Here is a 22,906-nt window from a genome sequence, read left to right as displayed (position 1 = left end):
GTTATAGGCCCTACACACTGGCCGATATACTGAAAGATATGAACGATCTCGTTCATAAATGAACGAGAACTCGTTCATATCTTTCAGTGTGGAGACTCCAGCGATGAACGATGCGCGTCCCCGCGCTCGTTCATCGCTGGTCTCCCGTCGGCTGTGCATGCAGGCCAATATGGACGATCTCGTCCATATTAGCCTGCACTTCTATGCAGCCGGGTGACGGGGGGAGTGAAGAAACTTCACTCCCCCCGTCACTGCCCCCCCGCCGCCAGGTCGCTCGTCGGCCGTATCCGCCGTCGGGCAGCTCGGCGGCGGGTCGGCCAGTGAGTAGGGCCCCTTAATCTAACTGACAGACCAATTTACTAATTACGGTGGAGTTATGTGTGTATATATATGAAATTTAGCGCAATATTATCCTATATAATGATATTCAATATCCTAGAATTTTTCTGGAATCCAAACTACATAAAATCAAACAGAAGTATATCTTGATTAAATGATTGAACTCAATTACAGGTATTCGCTTATTAACTCACGGCTGGGCTTGTGGGATTGAGGCTCCCGTGAACAAGCCCAGCGGTGAAACGTACGTCGTGGATTGACGTCATCAAGGACGTCGTGCGGCCACGCCCCCTGTCTTCGGACTGGGCAGCCGCTGCACCACGCGGTGTGTGTGAGAGGCGTATGAGATCGGGAGAAGCAGGTCACGCTGAATGAGCAGATGAGACCAACAAACGCCGGCATCTAAACAGGTTTAGAGCAGCGAGTGGTAAAGTTATACCTGTTGCCACCCAGTGCTCATACACGGTTATATCTGTCCCTGCACTCTCCTCCCTCAATCTATACTTAGGACAAGCGTTGGAGCTTCATGCCCAGTTGCACATATTATATAGAGGTGCTTTGTTAAATATGTTGCTATTTGCGGTTATACCCTTTCTTTCAGGCAGCCGCTGCACCAATATATGTGTAAAGGGCATGTGAGGTTAGGTGAAAGCTGGTAATGCCGAATGAGGGGAGGAGATTGATAAATGCCGATATCTAAATGGGTCTGAGCGGCAGGTGATAAAGTAATATATATATGTCACTCCCCAGTACACATATACGGCTATATTTGCTCCTGCTCTCCCCTCCCTTCTCCCACATTATATATTTAGGACCACCATTGGAGTCCCATGTCTATTTCCATACACCCCTCACCACTATTGAGGTGCTTTATCATATTGTTGCATATAATGCACTTGTCTTACTAATGAATTTGTTCTAGGATTGTTTTATTCTCGTAATGATGCATATGCTGCGTTTGTCTTGTAAAAGACAAGCATTTTAGGACTGCTTATTTTGCAGATCAGCATTGTGTTAGTGTCAACTTTCTTACAAGACTTAACTTATGATTTGATGAACATTAATCAAGTTCTTTTGTGTTACATATGTTGCACTTGTCCTGCAAAAGATTTTGTTTTAGGATTGTGTATCTTCATACTGCTACATATGATACATTTGTCTTGCTTAAAACTTAATTTTGTTTTTGGATTGTGTATCTTCATACTGCTACATATGATACATTTGTCTTGCTTAAGACTTTGGTTTAGGACTGTTTATTTTGGCACCCTTACAAATGTTAAAATCCTCACCAGATCTAATTTATGATCTGATGAACATCAATTAGTCTAATGATCTTGAAATTTGACACTGACCTATTACAGGTGATTCAATGAATTATTTTCTTGCAGATCATATGTTTGAGGAAATTTCCTCTTGATTTATTATTTAAATGAAATGTAGGTGAATTCTAGCTTGTATATTTCCACAAAAATTGTTAGAAAAATTGTTACCCTCTGTCTGATTAGCCGATGGGATCATTAATAATAATATTATATGGATGATATAACAGAAATTATTAGTGTGTGAATAACAGTGATTCTCTTTGTAACACCAGCATAATAAAGGCTATCCTCCATGCTATTCAGCACCAATTAGAACATCTCCTATCTGCTATAGTTTTCCTTTTTATCCCTCTTTTCTCCTCTTTTTCTATCACTCTCTCATCTGGTTGACAGCAGTGCTGGAAAGGGCTCTGTCTCTTTAGCGTACATTTTGCTGTCACAACAGAAAGCAGAAGTGCTCCTGTCTTCCTTCTTTCTTTAGCCCCCACTCAAGGGGGGAGAGAAAATTTCTGCATTTAATTCTACTTTACCTCTAAGACAGATTTGGGTTCTGTTTTCCAACACTCTCTCATCTGGAAAAGCCTGGGGGTAATTCTCTCCAGCGGCGTCAGCAGGCCTAGTACAGACAGCAGAAGTGGGTTCTTCTTCCTTCATATATCATCTTTTACTATTCAAGGTCGTACTATCCTGAAAGTAGCCCGATCTTCAATCTCGGAAGCTGATAGGATAGACCTGGCTAGTACTTTGAAGGGGGACCACTTAGGAATACCAGGCACTGTGGATATCATCAAGATGATCACCTTAATGCTCATTTAACACTGATGGAGGAGTCCTATACTACTCACTCTTATTTTCACCCTCCTATCTGTATATTATATTATAGATAGAAATATTTGGACCATAATTGGTCGATATTTTAAGGAACAGAATAAATGTTAAGTTTTAGATTATTCATTTTCACATCATCATACTGTATATCATGATCTAATATCATTATAATTTTCAATTAAGAGTGCTCCCAAAAAGGATTTCTTTTGTCTTTCCTTTCCCTTTTGGTGTAGTTAATCTACAAAAGTATTTGGGAGCACCACCAATAAGTAAAATGCCATCTTAAAAATTGATGATTAGCATTGTGTATATTGGTATTCTTATATTCATAACCATATTTGTTGACATTAAGGTGTGGCTATACAGCACACAGCTAGTGCAGAACTGACAAACCTTTTTACTACCGCTGGCGAGCACATGGAGGGCTGTGCGGCCCCCCAAAGAAATGCCACCCCACACCATTACTGACCCACTGCCAAACCGGTCATGCTGGAGGATGTTGCAGGCAGCAGAACGTTCTCCTTGGCGTCTCCAGACTCTGTCACGTCTGTCACATGTGCTCAGTGAGAACCTGCTTTCATCTGTGAAGAGCACAGGGCGCCAGTGGCGAATTTGCCAATCTTGGTGTTCTCTTGCAAATGCCAAATGTCCTGAATGGTGTTGGGCTGTAAGCACAACCCCGACGTGTGGGCGTCAGCCCCTCATACCACCCTCATGGAGTCTGTTACTGATCGTTTGAGTAGACACATGCACATTTGTGGCTTGCTGGAGGTCATTTTGCAGGACTCTGGCAGTGCTCCTCCTGTTCCTCCTTGCACAAAGGCGGAGGTAGCGGTCCTGCTGCTGGGTTGTTGCCCTCCTACGGCCTCCTCCACGTCTCCTGATGTACTGGCCTGTCTCCTGGTAGCGCCTCCATGCTCTGGACACTACGCTGACAGACACAGCAAACCTTCTTGTCACAGCTCGCATTGATGTGCCATCCTGGATGAGCTGCACTACCTGAGCCACTTGTGTGGGTTGTGGAGGCACGTGGAGGCACGTGGAGGCCACGCACACTACTGAGCCTCATTTTGACTTGTTTTAAGGACATTACATCAAAGTTGGATCAGCCTGTAGTGTGTTTTTCCCCTTTCATTTTGAGGGTGACTCCAAATCCAGACCTCCATGGGTTAATACATTTTATTCCCATTGATAATTTTTGTGTGATTTTGTTGTCAGCACATTCAACTATGTAAAGAACAAAGTATTTAATAAGAATATTTCGTTCACTCAGATCTAGGATGTGTTATTTTAGTGTTCCCTTTATTTTTTTGAGCAATGTATATATATATATATATATATATATACACACACACACACATATACAGACATACATTCACCTCAACAACCTGAGCTATAGCTAAGGCGGGACAGATACTCCGTTTAGGCGGAGAGGCTGCAACAATGAGGGAGGCTCCATCTGTACCAGCCAATCAGCTGCTAACTACTATGTTACAGGCTGTACTTGAAAACTGACAGTTAGGAGCTGATTGGCTGGCGACTTATCTCTCTCCATTGTATTACTCTTCAAGTGATGACACAATTAGCCCTAATGTAACTTTGGGTTTTGAGACAAACCGAGTTCTGGCTCGGATCACTTTAGGGTTCTGAGTAGAACCGAGCCTGGGCTCAGGTCTTCCTGCCAAGTTCAGATCTCAAAAACAGATCTGGCAAGATTTGGATTGCATGCAAAAAAAGTCAGGAATGATCTCACACAGAAGAGTGTATGGAGAGGGTGTGGGCTGTAGTGTATGCTGCATTGCAACTAGGAGTGGTTTTAGTCATGGGCAAGCTGTGCCTGTGCCTGGGGCACTGCGGCCTTTGGGTGTGGCCACAGTCACCTTCAGGCACCAGGCTCACCCACATCCCGCTCTTCGGCTGCAGCAGGCGCAGAGGGCTGTGTAGGCATCCGCTGCTGCCGGCACCAATCAGACACTAGAAGTCATAATTGACCTCTAGTGACTGTGCGCAGGGCCGTCTTTCCGTATGGGCTCAATGGGCTCTTGCCCAAGGGCCCCAGGAGTATAAGGGCCCCTAGGCTGATAGCTGAGCTGTACCAGATTTTTTAAAATCGGCCATGGGGAACCGGAGATATCCGACCTCAAAGTAGTGGTCCCCATCCAAGCCTGTTAATTGCTCTTCCCATCCAGATATCTCGGGTTTTGTCTGAGGCTATAATCCAAAAGCTGGGACTCTCTCCTTTTGGTGGACACTGGCAGCTTGTCTCTACTATGCCCAGAACCAGAAATATCAGCCTTCAAGCAGCCGGTCCCTGCTCCAGCTCCACACGCCTAATATGCAGTGTTAGGTTTTCATTGGTGAATTGCTCTCGCACCTGAACTCTGAGCCCTAATTCCCCAGTACCTTGTGAAAGGTGGGACTCTCTAGTTTTTTATCCCATTCAAAGCTAAGAAATATATTTTCAGGAACTTGAGATATCTGCAGTCAAGCAAGCTGCCCTCCCACCAGAAAATTATAAATATTAAGCCCAGTCCACTATCCACCCCTTCCGTACGTATTAAACACCCCCTACCACCCTGGAAGTCACGTACCGGGGCTTCTTCATTCAGCACAATACCCCTTTCTACAGTTTAGCCCCATTTGTGCAGTAAAGGAGTAATTAGCAGAAATGACTGCTCCAGGTCCTACATGCTTAGCGGAAGATAGAACACCCCCTACCACCTGCGGGACTTCAAAGCTGCCACTGATAGCACCCCCCTCCCCTACCACTGGAGGATGGGTAGGGGGCCCAGTGCATTGCTGTGCCCAGGGGCCTACACTGCTGTTAAGACAGCCCTGTCTGTGCGGCACTATGGGAGAGACGTCATGATGTCCCTCCCATAGATTCAGGGCGAGAAGCGTGCGGCCAGAGATGGAGGGCAGCGGCAGCAGCGGTCCGGAAGCAGGAGCGGTGCTGGTGAGTATTGTGTGTTTATTTGTTCTTATTGTGTGTGTAAGCAGCGCTAATAGGGGGCACATCTACTGGGGGCATAACAACAGGGGGCATAACAACAGGGGTCACATCTACTCTACTGGCGGCAAATCTACTGGGGGCATATGTACTGGGGGCAAATTTACTGAGGGCACAGCTACTAGGGGCTACTTTACAGGGGGCACATCTACAGGGAGCAAATCTACAAGGAGCAAATCTACAAGGGGCACATCTACAGGGGTCACATCTACTGGGAAGCCACACCCTATTTTTTGACATGTGCCACCGGCGCGCACTAACCCTATTTACCTGTCGGGGGTGGGGGGTTTAGCTATTTTGCATCAATGTTTTAATAAACCCAGATCCAAATCCCAAATACTTCAGGGTGGGAGTTAAAAAATTTTTTATTTACAGCCGATACCTAAACCAAGACTTGGGGTTTGTACACATCTCTACTTTACATACGTACAGAAGATGCACTTATACATGCCTCCCAACTGTCCCAATTTTAGTGGGACAGTCCCATTTTTTGGGCACTTTCCCACCTACTGACAAGTATCCCATGGTGAGGAGGGGGGGGGGGGTAGTTGGGAAACCCTCTCTCACTTGCTTAACAGAGCAGTAGTGAATAGATGCTGTGTGCATGTGCGATGGGAGAGAGGGACAGGGAGCATGCCAGCAGTTCACAGAGCGCTGGGAATGCCCCCACAGTGACAAAAACGGGGGCGGATGCGGCACTTCCTGTGAGGCCATGCCCACTCTCCATAATACCCCACCCCCTATCTGGAGCGCATGCCTATGGCGGCAAGGGTCCCGATCCCCTGGACCCAAAAGTTGGGAGCTATGACTTATGTATGCATGATTGCAGGGGCGTTTCAACAGGGGAGGGGGCCCGTGTGTACCGCATACATTGCACATTATAGAAACATTATAGAAACGCAAATGCATGATTGCATGTCTGTATTGTTGTGTATATTGCGTACTTCCTAACAGCTGTGATTCTAAAGTCAGAACCCCTCATGCACTGGAAAAGGGGATGTTTTTTCCTCATGACATGCTCTTATTTCCAGCACTTTGGGCTTCCCCCAGATACTTTCCCCGCTCTGTGCTGGGAGCATCTACTCTCCCACTGCAATGCTATACTATACTGTGCTGTGCACAGAGTAGTGATGAGCGGGTTCGGTTCCTCGGGATCCGAACCCCCTTGAACTTCACCCATTTTACACGGTTCCGAGGCAGACTGGTATCCTCCCGCCTTGCTCGATTAACCCGAGCGCGCCCGAACGTCATCATCCCGCTGTCGGATTCTCGCGAGATTCGTATTCTATACCGTTATTTTTCACTCGTGCATTGGAGATGATAGCGAGAGGACGTGGCTGCGTTCTCTCAGTTTCTGTGCTCAGTGTGCTGCAAATATCTGTTCTCAGTGTGCTGCAAATATCTGTGCTCAGTGTGCTGCAAATATCTACGTGCTCTGCCTGAAAAACTCTCCATATCTGTGCTCAGTGTGCTGCAAATATCTGTGCTCAGTGTGCTGCAAATATCTGTGCTCAGTGTGCTGCAAATATCTGTGCTCAGTGTACTAATTGCTTTATTGTGAGGACTGGGGACCAGCAGTATTATACAGTAGGAGGACAGTGCAGAGTTTTGCTGACCAGTGACCACCAGTATTATACGTTCTCTGCCTGAAGAACGCTCCATATCTGTGCTGCATTGTAGTATATAGTAGGAGGACAGTGCAGAATTTTGCTGACCACCAGTATATATATAGCAGTACGGTACAGTAGTCCACTGCTCTACCTACCTCTGTGTCATCAAGTCTACTATCCATCCATACCTGTGGTGCATTTAAGTTTTGCACAGTATATATATAGTAGGAGGACAGTGCATCATTTTGCTGACTACCAGTATATAATATATAGCAGTACGGTACAGTAGGCCACTGCTCTACCTACCTCTGTGTCATCAAGTATACTATCCCATCCATACCTGTGGTGCATTTAAGTTTTGCGCAGAATATATATAGTAGGAGGACAGTGCATTATTTTGCTGACCACCAGTATACAAAATATAGCAGTACGGTATAGTAGGCCACTGCTCTACCTACCTCTGTGTCATCAAGTATAATATCCATCCATACCTGTGGTGCATTTAAGTTTTGCACAGTATATATATATAGTAGGATCACAGTGCATTATTTTGCTGACCACCAGTATATAATATATAGCAGTACGGTACAGTAGGCCACTGCTCTACCTACCTCTGTGTCATCAAGAATACTATCCATCCATACCTGTGGTGCATTTAAGTTTTTGTGTGCTGTTTGGGGACTATTTTTTGAAGTGCCATCCTGTCTGACACTGCAGTGCCACTCCTAGATGGGCCAGGTGTTTGTGTCGGCCACTTGGGTCGCTTAGCTTAGCCATCCAGCGACCTTGGTGCACCTCTATTTTTCTTTGCATCATGTGCTGTTTGGGGACTATTTTTTGAAGTGCCATCCTGTCTGACACTGCAGTGCCACTCCTAGATGGGCCAGGTGATTGTGTCGGCCACTTGGGTCGCTTAGCTTAGTCATCCAGCTACCTCATTGCACCTCTTGTTCTTCTTTGCATAATGTGCTGTTTGGGGACTATTTTTTGAAGTGCCATCCTGTCTGACACTGCAGTGCCACTCCTAGATGGGCCAGGTGTTTGTGTTGGCCACTTGGGTCGCTTAGCTTAGTCACACAGCTACCTCATTCCGCCTCTTTTTTTCTTTGCATCATGGACTATTTTTTTGAAGTGCCATCCTGTCTGACACTGCAGTGCCACTCCTAGATGGGCCAGGTGTTTGTGTCGGCCACTTGGGTCGCTTAGCTTAGTCATCCAGCGACCTTGGTGCAAATTTTAGGACTATAAATAATATTGGGGCAGATGTATTAACCTGGAGAAGGCATAAGGAAGTGATAAACCAGTGATAGGTGCAAGGTGATAAAGGAACCAGCCAATCAGATCCTAACTGTTAATTTACATATTGGAGCTGATTGGCTGGTGCCTTTATCACCTTGCACATATCACTGGTTTATCACTTCCTTATGCCTTCTCCAGGTTAATACATCTGCCCCATTGTGAGGTGTGAGGTGTTCAGAATAGACTGGAAATGAGTGGAAATTATGGTTATTGAGGTTAATAATACTATGGTATCAAAATGACCTCCAAATTCTATGATTTAAGCTGTTTTTGAGGGTTTCTTGTAAAAAAAACACCCGAATCCAAAACACACCCGAATCCAACAAAAATTTCAGGGATGATTTGCCAAAACGCGTCCGAATACAAAACACGGCCGTGGAACTGAATCCAAAACCAAAACACAAAACCCGAAAAATGTCCGGTGCACATCATTAGCACAGAGGCGGATTGGCCATAGGGTTTACAGGGAAGATCCCCGGTGAGCCGATGCACCCGCGGGACCTGTTTAGTTTGAGGACATGTGGTCCTATTTATAGACATAGTGAATAAGATGCAAAATAATTTGCTTATATGAAAATAACTTTGCCACTTAGCCTGTGATTGCAGATGATCTAGTGTATGCTCTGTCTGCCTGCTTGGCTGACATATGAGATTGAGTGAATAGTGATTGGGATACGTTTGGTGTAATAAGCTAGAAAATGTATCTTTCTAAAGAATTATATTGTTTCCTAAATTCTGAAGGTGTATCATATAATGTGCTCATAATATTTAATTTTATTTATTTTTCCCTTGATGCTGGACATGGCCACTATCTGGAAAGTCTTGGGGGGAGGGTGCTGCTGCCATGGCCCTTGGCTAGACCTTACACCTCTGGTGCTGCCCATGTGGGGCCACTAGTACAAATTTTTCCTGGGCCACTTTTTGTTCCCAATCCACCCCTGGCTGTGCAGGACAGTAGTGTGTGTTGGCCCCAATTTACCCCACCCTGTGGACACTGAGGAAAAGGAATGTATGATGGTGGTCATTCCGAGTTGTTCGCTCGTTACCGTTTTTCGCAACGGATTGATTAGGTGGAAAATGGGCATGCACATGGTATGCAGCGCGCATGTGTTCATTAATTTAACACAAACCTGTGGAGATTTACACAAAGTCGAGCAACGTTTTTCAATCGCTCGAGTGATCGTAGTGTGATTGACAGGAAAGGGGCATTTCTGGGAGGTAACTGACCGTTTTCCGGGAGTGTGCTAAAAAACACAGGCGTGCCAGGGAAAAACGCAGGAATGGCTGGAGAAACGGGGGAGTGGCTGGCCGAACGCAGGGCATGTTTGTGACGTCAAACCAGGAACTAAACGGACTGAGATGATCGCAATCTAGGAGTAGGTCTGGAGCTACTCAGAAACTGCATGAAAATTTTTAGTAGCAATTCTGCTAATCTTTCATTCGCCATTCTGCTAAGCTAAGATACACTCCCAGAGGGCGGCGGCCTAGCGTGTGCAATGCTGCTAAAAGCAGCTAGCGAGCGAACAACTCGGAATGAGGGCCGATATTGGAACAAAGGGGATGCAGTCAATTTACCTACAATCAAAATCCCGAAGGTCAAAATACTGACATGGTCAAAATATCAACATTAAAAATGTCGACACGGTCAAAATACTGACATTTAAAATGTCGACAGGCAAAAAAATTTACATGATTTCATGATTTTTTCATTAAAACTGACTTGTTCATACTTTACTATCCCAGTGGACATGGAGCCGGAGATATATAATAGTGTGCCGAGCGCAGAAAGGCACTGTGCCTGAAGTACACTTATACAGAGGGGACTCGGTACACTTATACAGTGTACATGTCAACCTATGTCGACATACACACCATCTATTTAAAAAAATTTTTTTTGATCTGTTGACCATGTCAACAATTTAAATGTTGGTATTTTGACCGTGTCGGTAGTTCGACCGTAGGGGTTTTGATGGTTGGTAAATCATACTGATCCCGGAACAAAGATCACAGTGAGAGACAGGCTGCACAGATGTAGTAGAAATGAGGCTTGGAGTAAGGGAACCTCAGGCACATGCAGGGCTGAGAAACAGAAATTACGCTTGGGGTCAGGGAACGTCAGCTAGGTGGGGCTGAGATACAGAAATGAGGCTTGGAGTTAGGGAACGTCAGCCAAGTGGGGCTGAGATACAGAAACGAGGCTTGGAGTATGGGAGTGTCAGTGAGATGGGAATACACAAATAGACGTGAGGTACAGTGAGTAGTTGCAGTGTCATGCAGGAGGGGAAGAGAATCAATTTAGGGTTAAAAGCAGACGTACTGTCCTGTGGGCAGGGCGTGGAAAACCAGTCTATCTGGTAACTCTGTACAGGAAGTACAGATGTATTAGCAACATTTTCTTTTCTTAACAGCCTGCTGTGTACGAGATACACAATGTAACTTCTACTGACACAGACATACATCTGGGTAAGTCACAGTGCAGGAAGTTGGCTGAGCTGCAGGAGGTAATATAATATCTTGTTATATATTGTTGTATATTCTATTATTATTCACTAATATACAACATATATGTACTTCAATCTACACACAGACAACCAGAAATGTGATTACTGACCTGTATGATACTATATCAAATAGTATTAATATTTAATATACATATCTATGAATGTATTATCTCTATATCTCTCTCAAAGGGGGCATATTTATCACAATCCACATCTCAGATGCAGTTGTGATGTGATAAAATTGCCCCAATCCGCAATGCAGTAATTGAATGCATCGCAGGAACATATCAGTTATCGCATGCTGGAGCAGAGCTTTTGTTGGAAAGCTTTGCCCCTGTGAATGCACTCCGCAGCTTTCTCACAAAAAACACACGTTGTGCATATGCCGCTGGTGACACTGCTGCCACCTTCATCTGTGTCCAAGTGCACTCCTCTGGATTCTGTCATCTGATCACCAGATTCCTGCACTGTAACCCAGTCATCTGATGCTGCTGTAAACTGAGTTCCAATTTTAAAGCAGACATCAGATGATTGAGGTCACAGGGCAGGAATCTGTCAATCAGATTACTGGTGGCACCAAGGAGCTCACCAGTAAATCTTAAAAAATAAAATACACCTCTTTTTCTTTGTTAAATGTATACACAGGGGAGTGTTTCTGATTGCCTGGAAAGCCCCCTCCTATTAGCCAGCAGCTCAAATGATAACAACAATAGTATATAATACAAGTTTTGTCAGGATCCTGATGAAGGAGAGCATATCCCCGAAACGTTGATATGTGATGCATTGGAACAAAGATCCCAGTGAGAGACAGGCTGCACAGATGTAGTAGAAATGAGGCTTGGAGTTAGGGAACCTCAGGCACATGCAGGGCTGAGAAACAGAAATTACGCTTGGGGTCAGGGAACGTCAGCCAATCAATACACTTGATTTTTCTGCACAAGTCTCCAAGTGTTGCCTCAGTTTTGTTGTATGTATGTGTGTATATATATATATATATATATATACACACACACAAATGCAACCGCTCTAATCGACAAAATGGCAGCGGGACTCCTGTCGTCGCAGCCAGCATGCACTGGCAGGAGGCTTCCATAGTTTCTGTGACCATGCTCTAATTGCGGTGCAGTCGCAATTACAGCGTGACTGCACTTGGTGGGCAGCGGGTAGCATGCTGGGTGACCTTGCCCTGCGATGGGAGGCCCCCAGGATGCAAAAGAACATGTCAAATTCTGCTTTTTAGCAGAATTTGCAATCTGCACTGAATATAGTCGCTAATCCAGTGTCAATTTGATCCCCTTTCCTTCTGGAAATCTGACGAGAATCTGTGGTGATGTAAGCACATATTATTAGGATCACTATGACCTGTGCAGACTTTGCCATTTTACTTTTTTTTTATTTTTATAAAGTGTGATATTTAGAAAAAAAGATTAGTGTAGGATCCCTGTCTAATTGACAACCAGCCCTAGGTCTCTGAGCCTAGTCTGGTATTAAACTATGGGGGGAAACAAAGTATGTGGGGTCCCCCTTATTATCCAATAACCTGCTGGGGCTGCTCATGCTATAGTGGGGGACACAGCTATAACAGCATCCAGCCCTCAAATGGTCAACCTAGGACTGGAATCCTGAAGTGGGGACCCCTCCAAAACAATGTCCCCTCCCAAGGATGAATCCTGGGCTCAGGGTGCAAAGGTAATAGCATTAATAAAATAAAAATAACATTGATCTCAACAGGTGGACTACAGGTCCTATTAAGCCTGCCAGGGCATGATGGTACTTTGGGAACAGCAAGAGCCAGCATGCCTGGATATCAAATCCCTAATTTACTGATTTATTGCTTACTAAATAAAGGGGACATGTCTGTAGGAATGAATGGGGCCATGCTGATTGGTCTGTTCACAGCAGTTGACATGCTACGGCCGAGACACCCTCCATAGGAATGATTGGGGCAATCTTATTGGTTAATTTACGGCAGTTCCCACACTCTGATCAAGTCACACTCCATAGTAATGATTGGGGATGTGATGATTGGTCAGTTCATGGCTGTTGTCATAAACATACTAGTGATGAGCGGGTTCGGTTTCCGAGAAACCGAACCCCCCCGAACTTCACCCTTTTTGCATGGGTCCGAGCCATACTCGGATTCTCCCGTATGGCTCGGTTAACCCGAGCACGCCCGAACGTCATCATCCCGCTGTCGTATTCTCGCGAGATTCAGATTCTATATAAGCAGCCGCACGTCGCCGCCATTTTCACACGTGCATTGAGATTGATAGGGAGAGGACGTGGCTGGCGTCCTCTCCGTTTATAATTTTAGAAGAGACAGTTGATTGCTTGTTTTATTACTAATTGTGGGGAGGATTGGGGAGCAGCTGTTAGGACTCGGAGTAGAGTGCAGAGTTTTGCTGATAGTGACCACCAGTTTTTTTTTATCCGTTCTCTGCCTGAAAAAAATGCTCCATACCATATCTGTGCTCAGTGTGCTGCATGATATATCTGTGCTGAGTGCTCACACTGCTTAATTGTGGGGACTGGGGAGCAGCTATAGCAGGAGTACAGTGCACAGTTTTGCTCACAGTGACCACCAGTATACGTTTGTCTGCCTGAAAACCACTCCTGTGGTGGCTTTTTTTATACTAGTTTAGCAGTCTGCTGACAGTGTCCACCAGGTCCATTATACTGTATATAGCAGTACGGTAGGCCACTGCTGTACCTACCTCTGTGTCGTCACTCGTCGTCCATAAGTATACTACCATCCTGTGGTGGCTTTATTTTTATACTAGTAGTACTAGTTTAGCAGTCTGCTGACAGTGTCCACCAGGTCCATTATACTGTATATAGCAGTACAGTAGGCCACTGCTGTACCTACCTCTGTGTCGTCAGTCACTCGTCATCCATTAATAATAAGTATACTATCCATCCATCTACATTGTATACCTGTGGTGGCTTTTTTTCTTTATACTAGTTTAGCAGTTTGCTGACAGTGTCCACCAGGTCCATTTATTATACTGTATATAGCAGTACGGTAGGCCACTGCTGTACCTACCTCTGTGTCGTCACTCGTCGTCCATAAGTATACTATCCATCCATCTACATTGTATACCTGTGGTGCCTTTTAGTTAGTTGCATTAAAATATGGAGAACAAAAATGTGGAGGTTAAAAAAATAGGGAAAGATCAAGATCCACTTCCACCTCGTGCTGAAGCTGCTGCCACTAGTCATGGCCGAGACGATGAAATGCCATCAACGTCGTCTGCCAAGGCCGATGCCCAATGTCATAGTACAGAGCATGTAAAATCCAAAACACAAAAGATCAGTAAAATGACCCAAAAATTAAAAGCGTCTGAGGAGAAGCGTAAACTTACCAATATGCCATTTACGACACGGAGTGGCAAGGAACGGCTGAGGCCCTGGCCTATGTTCATGGCCAGTTGTTCAGCTTCACATGAGGATGGAAGCACTCATCCTCTCGCTACAAAAAAGAAAAGACTTAAGCTGGCAAAAGCACAGCAAAGAACTGTGCGTTCTTCGAAATCACAAATCCCCAAGGAGAGTCCAATTGTGTCGGTTGCCTTCCACCATTTGCACGCCCCCTGCAAGTGCTGGAAGGAGCACCTGCAGTCCAGTTCCTGATAGTCAAATTGAAGATGTCACTGTTCATGGCTAGTGGTTCAGATTCACATGAGGATGGAAGCACTCATCCTCTCGCTAGAAAACTGCAGTGCCACTCCTAGATGGGCCATGTGTTTGTGTCAGCCACTTGGGTCACGTAGCTTAGCCACACAGCTACCTCATTGCACCTCTTTTTTTCTTTGCATCATGTGCTGTTTGGGGACTATTTATTAAATCTGCCATCCTGTCTGACACTGCAGTGCCACTCCTAGATGGGCCAGGTGTTTGTGTCGGCCACTTGTGTCGCTTAGCTTAGTCACACAGTGACCTTGGTGCACCTCTTTTTTTCTTTACATCATGTGCTGTTTGTGGACAATTTTTTTGAAGTGCCATCCTGCCTGAGACTGCAGATGGGCCAGGTGTTTGTGTCGGCCACGTGTCACTTAGCTTAGCCATCCAGCGACCTCGGTGCAAATTTTAGGGCTAAAAATAATATTGTGAGGTGTGAGGTGTTCAGAATAGACTGAAAATGAGTGGAAATTATGGTTATTGAGGTTAATAATACTATGAGATCAAAATGACCCCAAAATTCTATGATTTAAGCTGTTTTTTAGGGTTTTTTGAAAAAAACACCCGAATCCGACAAAAAAATTTCGGTGAGGTTTTGCCAAAACGCGTCCGAACCCAAAATAAGGCCGCGGAACCGAACCCAAAACCAGAACACAAAACCCGAAAAATTTCCGGTGCACATCACTAAAACATACCAATCAACACTACCTCATTCATTAATGTCGATGGAGATTGTCTCCGAGTGAACTTTAATTCATGACGGGGTTCTGAGACGAGCATTGTTCTTGATTTGCAAGATTGAGGGATGTCTCGGGGTCCAGAGAGGACATGAACCCTTTACTATGCTAAGTAATAAATGGATAAACACTGGATGTATCAGGGCTGCTTTTATTTGGTGTGTGTGTGTACTGTGTTATGTTTTTTTTGTTTTTTGCAGAACAGGTGCCAGTTGCTATGATGTCTGTGCATGCTGGTCCACTAACTGCCATCATGCAGTCTAGATGGGACTAAAGAAAAATGTTATTCTAGTTTATTAATAAGAATACCTCTGTTCCCAAAGCACAGGGCTGGTTGTTGAGTAGGGAAGTCCCCACTTCCTTAGGGATTACAGCCTTGGGCAGATTGAGGACTAGGTTGCCCTGTGGCAGTATCATTATATATATACATTTTATCAGTTGTTACACAGCAAAGCCTACACAGATCACTATGCTTCACACACACTCATCTGCCAGAGGCAGGTCTATTATTTGGATGAGTTTGACATTGGCTTTTCAGTGGGTTCTAAACCCACCACATAGAAAATACAGTATTTCTTTTCTTCTAATAAAGAAAACACTGGTGGTGAACCGATGTTCAGTAGCTTTCTAAAGTCTGTACTTGCAGATTGCAAACCAATGGAAAACCCCAAACCTCTTCCCACTTATTTTTAGGGTTATACAGAATAATATTTTTGATTTGCAGGCAGCCTGTGAATGACGAGCAGTACTTGGGTATAATCATTGGCACTGGCGGGCCCCATTCTTAGTCCAGGCCCTTGCTGTAATGGGAGTGATTATCACATGTGCTGATCTGGGCCTGAGTCACACACAATCAGCATTGAATGCCAATATTGCCATAGCTGAGCAGGTCATTGAGGCTGTCCATGCACTCTGTTTATGCGTCTTTGGGGTTTTCAGAACTTTTGGCACACGTGTAAAGATGCTGTTGTGATTCATTCAGATGGTATCAAAAAGGTGGCAGAAAAGTGATGGCCACTTGTAGGCATGGCTGGGAGGTGGCTTGTAGTGCATGTAAAAATAGGCCATTCAGTGGGCAGTTCATTGCAAGCAGCTGTGTTCCCAGACACACAGCCACAAATATAGGAGGAGGCCATGGTCAGAAAGAGAAACTGCACATGCCATGGGGCTGGTGCAAATTTTTAGAGTGCAACCCATGGTGGTATATAGGGACGTTTTAAGAGAGGAGGGGACCTGCATGCAGCCTCTGTTGCCAGAGTCTACTGCGCATGCACAGGTCTCTGTGAACATGGTTCTCACACCTTGTTCCCGGGGACATCTACAGTGCACATGCGCAAATCACTCAAGGAATGGCCGCGACGGCCATTTTTCAAGTGGTTTGTGTCTGTGCTGCAGGGCCACTGCCGTGGGACTCCCAGAGGGGTAAGTGTAATATATGGGTGCAGGGTGTGTGGTGTGGGCCCCCTGTACCCAGGGACCCATGTGCACACACCGCACCTGTTACAGAAATGCCTATGGTGGCAGAGAAAGATGCACTAATTGGTATTACAGCACGGGCCCTAAAATAGGGCATTTCAGTCCTTGCCCATTCAGCTGCACGAATGTACACCAGGGAAGGGGTGTGTATGCCATTTGTGTAAACTCGCAGATGGGCGACCACCAATACATACTGCTGCATTTGATTGTGTATGTTACTCAGACCCTCTGCGAGTAATGGTGGCAGAAGTGGGGAAATTTAAACCTTATTAAATACAGCTTGGCCACTATTTCTTGTTTTCAGATGTTTCTAGCATGAGTATAACCTGATGTTTGTAGGTTCTGTCTTTATGATACAGGAACAGATGTAATACAAGTCTGGTTTGGCTGAGTAGTAAGTCACAGCACCCTTCCCAATCCTATTATTACTATGTGTTACCGATGTTATCTCTGATAAGTGATGGCATTGCTAGGCTTACACTGTGCTGCCAACGCCATAACATTTCCTATATTATCTGCTTTATATTGATCCTTTGGAAGCATTTCTGATTTATTGAAATTGTTATATAAAAGGTTTATTTTTAATTTAGAAAACCATCAACATAATGGCACAAGGTCGGAACAAGACACCTGGAGACATTCTGTATGAGGCTCTGGCAGATCAGACACAATATGACTTCAAGAGATTTAAGGACAAGCTGTCTGATTTCTCCTATGAAGGGAGAGGCCCGATCCCATGTGGGCATCTGGAGAAGGCAGATTATGTTACCGCAAAAAATGTTCTCATAGATATTTATGGAGAGGAGAAAGCTCTGGATGTGACCATACAGGTCTTCAAGCTGATAAATCTTATGGGTCCTGCAGAGGATCTCCAGCACCAAGTGACACAACATGGTAAGTTCTAGTAAGGTGCACATATAAAGGCGGAGTTCTCTCATGTAACTAATGCCCCTTTCATAATAATAACACAGGTCGTGGCTTTGTGTGAAAAGGCCCCGAAAAATAACCCTGGTCCAGTTATCCAGGAATCCAACCAAGATAGCAAGCAAAGAAAGAGAACCAGGAACTAGCGCTGCATAGTACACATAAATCTGGGGATGATCCTTTGTAGTTTCTGTATGATCCACTACTTCATCTCTCTGTGGAATTGCACTTACAGAAAATTTCTGTCACGCGTGTCCATAAAGGTATCTTTATATCTGAAACAATATGTTGTCCACTCCCCACACAAACAGAAGCGATACACACTTACAGAATATTTCTATCTCGCGTGTCCGTAAAGGTATCTTTTACTGTATGCAGATATTCAGTAGCGGAAAGACCCCCAAGAAGACTTCACATGATATATATGCAGGACAAACTTACATTAGCTTCCTTTCCCGCGTGCCCATAAAGGTATCTTTTATCTGGTACGTCGTCTCAAAGGAGGATTCCACAAGATGATTTCCACAGAAGAAAGTATTTATTACACACAGTTAAAAGAATGAACAAAGTCCAAACGAAGGAACCCAGGTATCGGCAGCTGATGGAAGACTTGTTCTCTCACCGGCCGGCTGCAGACAGGTAAGCGAGCAGAAACAAAGTCCGAGTCACCGTGTCCCAGGATTCCACACTAACGACAGACGGCTTCCGTTAGTGTGGAATCCTGGGACACGGTGACTCGGACTTTGTTTCTGCTCGCTTACCTGTCTGCATATATATCATGTGAAGTCTTCTTGGGGGTCTTTCCGCTACTGAATATCTGCATACAGTAAAAGATACCTTTACGGACACGCGAGATAGAAATATTCTGTAAGTGTGTATCGCTTCTGTTTGTGTGGGGAGTGGACAACATATTGTTTCAGATATAAAGATACCTTTATGGACACGCGTGACAGAAATTTTCTGTAAGTGCAATTCCACAGAGAGATGAAGTAGTGGATCATACAGAAACTACAAAGGATCATCCCCAGATTTATGTGTACTATGCAGCGCTAGTTCCTGGTTCTCTTTCTTTGTATAATCCATGGTCTAAGAGGTTTCTGGGTGTAACCTCTATTTCCTAGGAACTAGCAGCAGCTAGTAAGCGCAGGGCTGCTACCTTTTTGCTTTTTCCAAGATAGCAAGCAAAGTTGGTCCTAGAATGGACCCAGTTTATGCGGCAGTATAAATGGGTTACCTGGATCATCCAATGCGGGTTCATTTACGATTTATGGAGATCCAGCTCAATTGGACTTGGAGATTATGTCATCTCCAAGCACTGGCATAACAGAAGCCCTGGCAATAACCTGAGTACAGCCTGCAGCACGAATGGGGTTTTCTAACTGTTGTGACATTGCTTGAAACCCGTGTTCAATGACCCTGACTGGACCTTGGGATTCGGTTTGAATGAGGAATTACTTGTGCTTTTTATACATAGGAGTAAAGTTTCCTATGGAATCATGCACTTCTCAATGGTGAGCACATTCAGTGTTTATGACTGTTAAGAAGAATGGGGGGGGTGTTGGAAGCCTGACAGCGTTGGTAGTGTTTAGGCAGGACCTGCAAACCTCCGAGTGCCTCTAATTCCAATGTAATTTCACTATTCGTACTGCATGAATGGAAGCAAACCATTTGCAGATATATTTATAAGTATGTACCCAGATCCAGAATCAGACCTATAACCCATACAAGGGTGCTGATGATTTTTGTTTGTGCGTGTTTTGTAAATACTAAGGGGCAGTGATGTAATCATATACATGGAGATATACTGTAAGATACATTCAGGCATGAGAGGAATTGACAGGACTACAAATAATATAATGTACAGACAGAGGTGAGTTATTTATGACCTAGTACAGAAAACATATTACTGTATGTATAATAAAAAATGATTCTAATATATGGATAATCTGTTTGCCATCATTTTAAGTTTTCTTTAGGTAGACTGAGCCTAAATGTCACAGAATTCCTCAGTGACATGTAATGTGCCTATACTTTACATTAGGGAGTACATAATACTATGTATAAGTGCCATTAGCATCTGCATAAACAGTGAGTGAACATTTACATAATTGCTAATTAGTGTTGTCACCACTTACACATTTGTGGTGCCTAATCCTTGTTTTCTGGCCCATGATCTCCTTAGGGACTCCTAGTACTCTTATTACTTACAGTACTTACACTGGGGTATATGTTACTTATATAATGAGTGTGTTCCATTTTTTGGCACTTATCTTTACAGGTAAATCACAGAAGATGTCTACAAATGTTACACTTGAAGGTTAGTAAAATATTTTTTTTGAATACATTAAAATGAAGCCTATATATGAGCTGTATCAACATCTAGATACGGAATCCCCAAACAGATAGAAAGTAGCTTTTTGAGGCAAATCCCTAAAACAAGGGTGTTTTATTTATGCACTGCTATATTGGGAGGGTGGCTATAGTGACAGTGTGCCCTTCTCCAATACTGTGGACAGGCTGGCACAAGTGATGCCCGGGGCACAGTTGCAGCCACCCACCAGTGCTGTCTAGTCTATCAGTACATGTGCAAAGCTGCACTGTCATACCAGGGCTGCACTGCACACTATGCTGGCCATGCCCTGATCATGCAGCTTAACCAATGATGGGGGCAGGGACACTGAAGGATGCTCGTGCCATCGCTGCTGCTGCAATATTGGTTACAGGGTGCAGTTCTGGGCACCCTGCTAGCCAGATGCACGAAATGTGTTCTCACTGTGGTAATCAAACGGGAGGTTTTTTTTTTGCCATCATTTTACCCACAAATTATGGAAGAATCAGAGAAGAGTCTGCAGTAGTAGATGTGGTGGCAGCCACCATTATATATTTATCCAGGACAGAGGGTTTTAGAAATATTGAAGCTCTATTTATTATTCCTACAGGACCTCGGAAAGGTCCCTTCCCAGAAACAAAAAATCCAGATGATTCCAAGAAGTGATCATACAGGCAGACAAGGGATATTAGCACAAGGTGCCAGAAACTCTAAGAACTCATTCTATTTTAGTGGTGGCAACATCTTGAGCAAAAAGGTCTCAGGATTCAGTGATGGAGCTCTGCAAGGCAGCAAGAGGAACATCTACCCCATACCTTGTCTAGTCACTCTCATATGAATATATTATACTGATACACCCTTAGAAAGAACCATGTCCTCCACACGGTCATTGATATAAACTGTTGACTATGCTGCATATCTGGCGTTGTTTTCTTTGTAGACCTGGCTACTACATTGCTTGGGTAAAACCTATTGCAATAGCTGCCATGGGGGATTGAAGAGGAAATAGCAAATGATACTTACAGATAATCCTTTTCCATGAAATATCTTACGGTACCCTGGATTTACCCAGTCTGTCTCTATCTTGCCTGGAAAGTAAGGTACCCATTGTATTATACTGTTATGCAATATTTTGAGGAAAAGGAATAACTGGTAATTATACTGATTTTCTGTCCTTAATTTAAATAGATGGAGATGACTATTACTATGGAACTGTTAAAAATTTGTTTTATAAATTTCCCACTCCAATACAGAATTGACCTCTGCATATCCCCCCCCCTTCCCCCGACCATAGTCCTACTTTCTGCTTCATACCCCAACTGCAGCCAGTAACATCATGGCTCATACAGAATTTCTATAGCACACTGCCAACAGGATCCAACCACTGGGCTTGGCCATGTTCTGTAGATCTTCTGTTGCAAGAAATACCTATATACAGTATGTTCTACATAAAGGAAATGCTTGCTTCCAGTAATCAATAGAGACAGATAGTTTGTAACAGTCAAGTTTACACTCGATATCATGGCCATTTAATGTACAAATTGTGTTTGTTTGCAGGGAGCAGCACATCCACAATATATGTTTTGGGACCCCAATTTCAGTTACAGTATCTTCATTTCTGATTTACATGCAGAAAATGCATAGATACATTTTAAACAAAGTTTAAAATACACAATTCATTTTTGAGTTTGTTCCTCTAAGTAAATAGCCATACAATTAACAAATGCATCTATCTTTGAATTATTGGTAACATTCATTGTATATTGAGTCCATTTCTTGGTTTATAGAACAAGGTGTGTTTTTACAGTATATACTTGTGAAACAAAGCCTCACTGGGGTATATTTACTAAGGTCCCGATTTTGACCGAGATGCCGTTTTTTCTTCAAAGTGTCATCTCGGGATTTTACTAAACTCAAATCACGGCAGTGATGAGGGCATTCGTATTTTTTTTTAAAATTTGTTTAAAATTACGAATGAATACACCATCAGTCAAAACGCGGCTGTTTAGGTATGAATCTCGGTCATTTACTAAAAAGTGCAAAGCAAAAAAAAACCAAACACTGCCGTGAAAAAATACAATTCGTAATAAAGTGCTAAAAAAAAACAGACCTGCTTTTTTGTACCGTGATTGGATAGGCATGCACGGATCCCTGAGATCCGTGCATGTATATCAGTGGTAAGGGGTGGGAAAGTGTTTTTTTTCCTTAAAAAATTGCGTGGGGTCCCCCCTCCTAAGCATTACCAGCCTCGGGCTCTTTGAGCCGGTCCTGGTTGCAGAAATATGGGGAAAAAATTGACAGGGGTTCCCCCATATTTAAACAACCAGCACCGGGCTCTGCGCCTGGTCCTGGTTCCAAAAATACGGGGGACAAAAAGCGTAGGGGTCCCCCGTATTTTTGAAACCAGCACCGGGCTCCACTAGCTGGACAGATAATGCCACAGCCGGGGGTCACTTTTATACAGTGCCCTGCGGCCTTGGCATTAAATATCCAACTAGTCACCCCTGGCCGAGGTACCCTGGGGGAGTGGGGACCCCTTCAATCAAGGGCCCCCCCCCCAGCCACCCAAGGGCCAGGGGTGAAGCCCGAGGCTGTCCCCCCCCATCCAAGGGCTGCGGATGGGGTCTGATAGCCTTTGTGAAAAGTGTTTGATATTGTTTTTAGTAGCAGTACTACAAGGCCCAGCAAGCCTCCCCCGCAAGCTGGTACTTGGAGAACCACAAGTACCAGCATGCGGCGGAAAAACGGACCCGCTGGTACCTGTAGTACTACTACTAAAAAAATACCCCAATAAAGACATCACACACACACACCTTGAAAGTATAACTTTAATACATACATGCACACCACCAT

At 44.2% G+C, this 22,906-nt stretch overlaps 1 protein-coding gene across 2 annotated transcripts in view; it reads left to right on the top strand.

Moving 5' to 3' along the window:
* Nucleotides 1-22,906, top strand: part of LOC135054718 (NACHT, LRR and PYD domains-containing protein 3-like) — a 368,941-nt gene that overhangs the window by 109,052 nt on the left and 236,983 nt on the right. The window contains exons 1-3 of one of the 2 annotated variants that reach the window (XM_063958006.1): nucleotides 10,630-10,871; nucleotides 17,391-17,694; nucleotides 20,003-20,041. In XM_063958006.1, coding sequence (XP_063814076.1) covers nucleotides 17,406-17,694; nucleotides 20,003-20,041 — 328 coding nt within the window. In that variant the 5' untranslated portion in view covers nucleotides 10,630-10,871; nucleotides 17,391-17,405. Of the gene's footprint in view, nucleotides 1-10,629; nucleotides 10,872-17,390; nucleotides 17,695-20,002; nucleotides 20,042-22,906 lie in introns of those variants that run through there. The other variant, XM_063958007.1, reaches the window with a different exon arrangement.

The sequence above is a fragment of the Pseudophryne corroboree genome, chromosome 3, assembly GCF_028390025.1.
Source record: "Pseudophryne corroboree isolate aPseCor3 chromosome 3, aPseCor3.hap2, whole genome shotgun sequence".
Lineage (NCBI taxonomy): Eukaryota > Metazoa > Chordata > Amphibia > Anura > Myobatrachidae > Pseudophryne > Pseudophryne corroboree.
Note: the sequence above shows the minus strand (reverse complement) of the source record. Positions and strands in the feature narration are given on the sequence as shown.